This window comes from Octopus sinensis, linkage group LG2, assembly GCF_006345805.1.
Source record: "Octopus sinensis linkage group LG2, ASM634580v1, whole genome shotgun sequence".
In the NCBI taxonomy this organism is placed as follows: Eukaryota; Metazoa; Mollusca; class Cephalopoda; order Octopoda; family Octopodidae; genus Octopus; species Octopus sinensis.
This window is the reverse complement of record NC_042998.1, coordinates 21589041-21594236: the sequence shown is the minus strand read 5'-3', so window position 1 is coordinate 21594236 and position 5196 is coordinate 21589041. Positions and strand designations below refer to the sequence as shown.

Here is a 5196-nt window from a genome sequence, read left to right as displayed (position 1 = left end):
AGAAACTGTAGGAAGTATTGTAATATCTGAAACTATTGCAATATTGGAAATCCTTCTGTAATATCATCAGGTGTCTCAGGGCCACCGACATTTCACTTCTAATCTTGTATGCTTCACTGAGTGGAGATTCTCTTGTGAAAGTGGGAAATCTCTCATCTTTTGAACAAAACTCTGTGCACATTAAAATTCGAAACTCCCAAATGATGAATTTGCAATAAAACTTTAATTTATGTTAGTCTTATTATTTGGGGAAAAATCGTTCTTCTTCTTGTCTCTGTTCGGATGTGTTTCTCACTGTCCACAACACTAAGGTTCTCAAATCCTACTTTTCGCAGACACACGATTGGCTAAAACAGCATCTTAACAATTACAAAAACAAATAGCTTAAATAGAAAACTAAATAGAAATCTGGTTTATCATTAAGATTATCTCCCTATTTAGGGATATCTAAAAGATTACTGACTTAACTTGATTGATGATAGAACCCTAACCAGTTTTCAAATCAGCATTCAGTTGTTTAGTTAACAGAGCTACTTATTCATTAATGAGTAACTGGCTGAATATTTCACCGAAACACGTGTATGCTTAATGCAATTTTCAGACCAAATCAACTTGACACAGTATGAGACAAATTTGAACCTCTGGATTACAGTTGCACTTCAAACGAAAGTACTTCTACATAGTTTCCGTCTAAACAATTTCACCCACTAGATTTGTAGCGATCTGTGGTTATAGTAAAAGGCGGTGAGCTGGCAGAAACGTTAGCACGCCGGGCGAAATGCGTAGCCGTAATTCGTCTGCCGCTACGTTCTGAGTTCAAATTCCGCCGAGGTCGACTTTGCCTTTTATCATTTCGGTGTCGATTAAATAAGTACCAGTTGCGCACTGGGGTCGATATAATCGAATTAATCTGTTTGTTTGTCCCTTCTGTGTTTAGCCCCTTGTGGGTAGTAAAGAAATAGGTTATAGTAAAAGATATCTACTCAAAATTGTATACATTGTGCCCAGAACAGGGATCTTATGATTGCGAGGTGAACAGCTTAAGCATTCTATTATAGCTGCTCTGACTATTCTGAGTATTGATTCAGTTATTAAAACATTATTTTCGTTTGACTTTGATGCAAGATTAAATTTTGAACAGAGGAATGTAGTTGATTGAATTAACCCATTTATATTGAACTTATTTAATTGTTTCTAAGCTCGGTTAAACTCAGCAAAATTGAATATCACAAGCACATAGTTTTGCCATATATTTCAAACTTTTTTCCAAACCTACCATCCTTCGTCACGTGCTTAATCCTAAACTATATAAATTTCATGGAAGAAGTATAACGGATTAATTTAAGCCTTTCATGGTATTCTGGTGGTGGTTGTTGTGACTGGTATTCGGGTGGTGTCGGTTGTGACTGGTATTCGGGTGGTGGGGGTTGTGACTGGTATTCGGGTGGTGAGGGTTGTGGCTGGTATTCGGGTGGTGTGGGTCGTGACTGGTATTCAGGTGGTGGGGGTTGTGACTGGTATTCGGGTGGTGTGGGTTGTGACTGGTATTCGGGTGGTGGGGGTTGCGACTGATATTCGGGTGGTGGGGGTTGTGACTGGTATTCGGGTGGTATACAAGGCGGCGAGCTGGCACAAACATTAGCACGCCGGGCGAAATGTGTAGCCGTATTTCGTCTGCCGTTACGTTCTGAGTTCAAAATCCGCCGAGGACGACTTTTCCTTTCATCCTTTCGGGGTCGATAAATTAAGTACCAGTTACGCACTGGGGTCGATGTAATCGACTTAATCTGTTTGTCTGTCCTTGTTTGTCCCTTCTGTGTTTAGCCCCTTGTGGGTAGTAAAGAAATAGGTATTCGGGTGGTGGGGGTTGCGACTGGTATTTGGGTGGTGGGGGTTGCGACTGGTATTTGGGTGGTGGGGGTTGTGACTGGTATCCGGGTGGTGGGGGTTGTGACTGGTATTCGGGTGGTTGGGTTTTGTAACTGGTATTCGGGTGGTGGGGGTTGTGACTGGTATTCGGGTGGTGGGGGTTGTGACTGGTATTCGGATGGTGGGGGTTGTGGCTGGTATTCGGGTGGTGGGGGTTGTGACTGGTATTCGGGTGGTGGGGTTTTGTAACTGGTATTCGGGTGGTGGGGGTTGTGACTGGTATTCGGCTGGTGGGGGTTGCGACTGGTATTTGGGTGGTGGAGGTTGTGACTGGTATCCGGGTGGTGGGGGTTGTGACTGGTATTCGGGTGGTGGGGTTTTGTAACTGGTATTCGGGTGGTGGGGGTTGTGACTGGTATTCGGGTGGTGGGGGTTGTGACTGGTATTCGGATGGTGGGGGTTGTGGCTGGTATTCGGGTGGTGGTGGTTGTGACTGGTATTCGGGTGGTGTGGGTTGTGACTGGTATTTGGGTGGTGTGGGTTGTGACTGGTATTTGGAGGAGCACTCATCACTTTATGATAAAGAAACTTCAGAACCAGAAGGCTCCAGGTTTGATCCCATTGCCCAGCACCTAGAACAATAGAAATCTATGCTCTACCATAGTTCTAAGTTGAGAAATAGCTTGTGAGTTTAATTCAGTTGATGGAAAATTTGAGAGAACTAATCATTCCTTCACACACATGCATACAGACACACACACACATACACAGACGTACACATAGACACAAACAAGCATACATGCGTGCACACATACACACACACACGTATATATTCGTGTGTGTATATCTTCCATGTCACATACTCCGATTGCTACTGCTACCAATGTACTTCTGTACAACCACTCGGCCTTTCGATAAAGATTGATAAAATAGATACCAAGCTAAAACATATACTGTGCTCCATATATATTTATTTACTACCCACAAGGGGCTACACACAGAGGGGACATACAAGGACAGACAAACGGATTAGGTCGATTATACCGACCCCAGTTCCTAACTCTTACTTAATTCATCGACCCCGAAAGGATGAAAGGCAAAGTCGACCTCGGCGGAATTTGAACTCAGAACATAACAGAAGACGAAATACCTGTTTCTTTACTACCCACAAGGGGCTAAGCACAGAGGGGATAGAAAAGGACAGACAAACGGATTAATTCGATTACATCAACCCCCAGTTCGAAACTGTTACTTAATTTATCAACCCCGAAAGGATGAAAGGAAAAGTCGACCACGGCGGAATTTGAACTCAGAACATAGCAGCAGACGAAATACCTATTTCTCTACTACTCACAAGGGGCTAAACACAAAGGGGATAAACAAGGACAGACAAACAGATTAAGTCGATTACATCGACCCCACTGCGTAACTGGCACTTAATTTATCCACCCCGAAAGGATGAAAGGCAAAGCTGACCTCGGCGGAATTTGAACTCAAAACGTAGCGGCAGACGAAATACGGCTACGCATTTCTCCCGGCGTGCTAACGATTCTGCCAGCTCGCCGCCCTATTGTGCTCCATATAATTATTTGACTGACTAAAAACTCTTACAGATGATTTCTAAGTACAGTCACATTTTGATGACTAAAACTTGCTAAACATAAGATCTCTGTTTAGGATAAATGGTTGTAGAAAGAGAAAAGCTGTTTGCTTACATAATTAGTGTCTTGTCGTGATTGTAGTAGTTCTTGTATAGTCGGTCGTTGTTGTGGTTGTTGTAGTTCTGGATAAAGTGAATAGTAATCAGGTGGTGGTTGTGACGAGTATTCGGGTGGTGTGTGTTGTGACGAGTATTCGGGTGGTGTAGGTTGTGACGAGTATTCGGGTGGTGAGGGTTGTGACTGGTATTCGGGTGGTGAGGCTTGTGACTGGCATTCGGGTGATGGGGGTTGTGACTGGTATGCGGGTGGTGGGGCTTGTGACTGGTATCTGGATTGTGATGGTTGTGATTGGTATGCTGGTAGTGGTGGATTTCCAGGATGTACGGGATGTTCAGATGTAGGAATCTCACAATCCGATAAGTATCCATAGTTTTCATAGTATCCTGGTGGATCATCGCTCGGTTCCTCAGTTTCTGTGTTATCTGTAAAAACAAATTAGATTCCATAAGAGATATTTCAAAGTTCACATTCCTCATAAATTTAATTAATCAACAACTGCTAATTGGTGACTTTAAATTTCTTGTGAAAAGTTGCTCATCATTAAAAAAAAGAATTAATTAATATCATTTCTGTTGCATTAACGAAAAACAGGATATTTAAATAATTTTATAAGTTTTCTATTCTGGAATTCCTTAATAACTGAAGCACATAGGAAGAAAATACAGGGTGTCCAAAAAGTCTGGGAACATGGAGTAAATAAAATCATAACATAAAGAATTAAATATAAGAAATAATAATTTCTGAATGTATGTGTTAATTCCTATGTACCCAGACTTTGTGGACACCCTGTAGAATTCCTTTTGCCAGGCTACGAGGAATACATTGAGAGTGTGATACGCTTAATGACCTCCTTCCTTTCAAAAATATGCAAAACTAGAGTTAATCCAACTATAATCCTTGTAATTACTTCTGATTCACTGTTGAATGAAGACAGACCAGTTTTTAAACTTAAAAACATCTAAAATGTCAGAAGCAGATCGCTCACTTTTATATGTCTTATTAGAAATTTTGCTAAAATCCAACTATTTAACAAATGAAGTAGCTGATTATGATGCTGGATGCTTGTCAACTATCTCAATGGCCAAGAATTTATATCAATTACTACAATCCTATTATGTATTTAGTCAAAAACCACTTACTATAGGTAGATACAACTTAACAGCAAATCATTAATATATATTTCTTTACTACCCACAAGGGGTTAAACACAGAGGAGACAAAAAAGGACAGACAGACGGATTAAGTCGATTATACCGACCCCAGTGCGTAACTGGTATTTAATTTATCGACCCCGAAAGGATAAGTCAACCTCGGCGGAATTTGAACTCAGAACGTAACGGCAGACGAAATACGTATTTCTTTATTACCCACAAGGGGCTAAACATAGAAGGGACAAACAAGGACAGACATAGGTATTAAGTAGATTACATCGACCCCAGTTCCTAACTCTTACTTAATTCATCGACCCCGAAAGGATGAAAGGCAAAGTCGACCTCGGCGGAATTTGAACTCACAACGTAACGGCAGACGAAATACGGCTACGCATTTCGCCCGGCGTGCTAACGTTTCTGCCACAAATAGTCGTCATAAAGGGCTAAGAACTACT

The 5196-nt window shown here is 41.5% G+C and overlaps 1 protein-coding gene across 1 annotated transcript in view; it reads right to left on the bottom strand.

The window, feature by feature from the left end:
• Positions 1-1304: 1304 nt before the first annotated feature.
• The window catches only part of LOC115222681 (extensin-like), a 16901-nt gene continuing 13009 nt past the window's right edge, over positions 1305-5196 (bottom strand). Inside the window, exons 2-5 of the mRNA XM_036499340.1 lie at positions 3887-4012; positions 2228-2397; positions 1984-2090; positions 1305-1626 (exon numbers count right to left, since the gene is read on the bottom strand). Coding sequence (XP_036355233.1) covers positions 1305-1626; positions 1984-2090; positions 2228-2397; positions 3887-4012 — 725 coding nt within the window. The remainder of the gene's footprint in view (positions 1627-1983; positions 2091-2227; positions 2398-3886; positions 4013-5196) is intronic.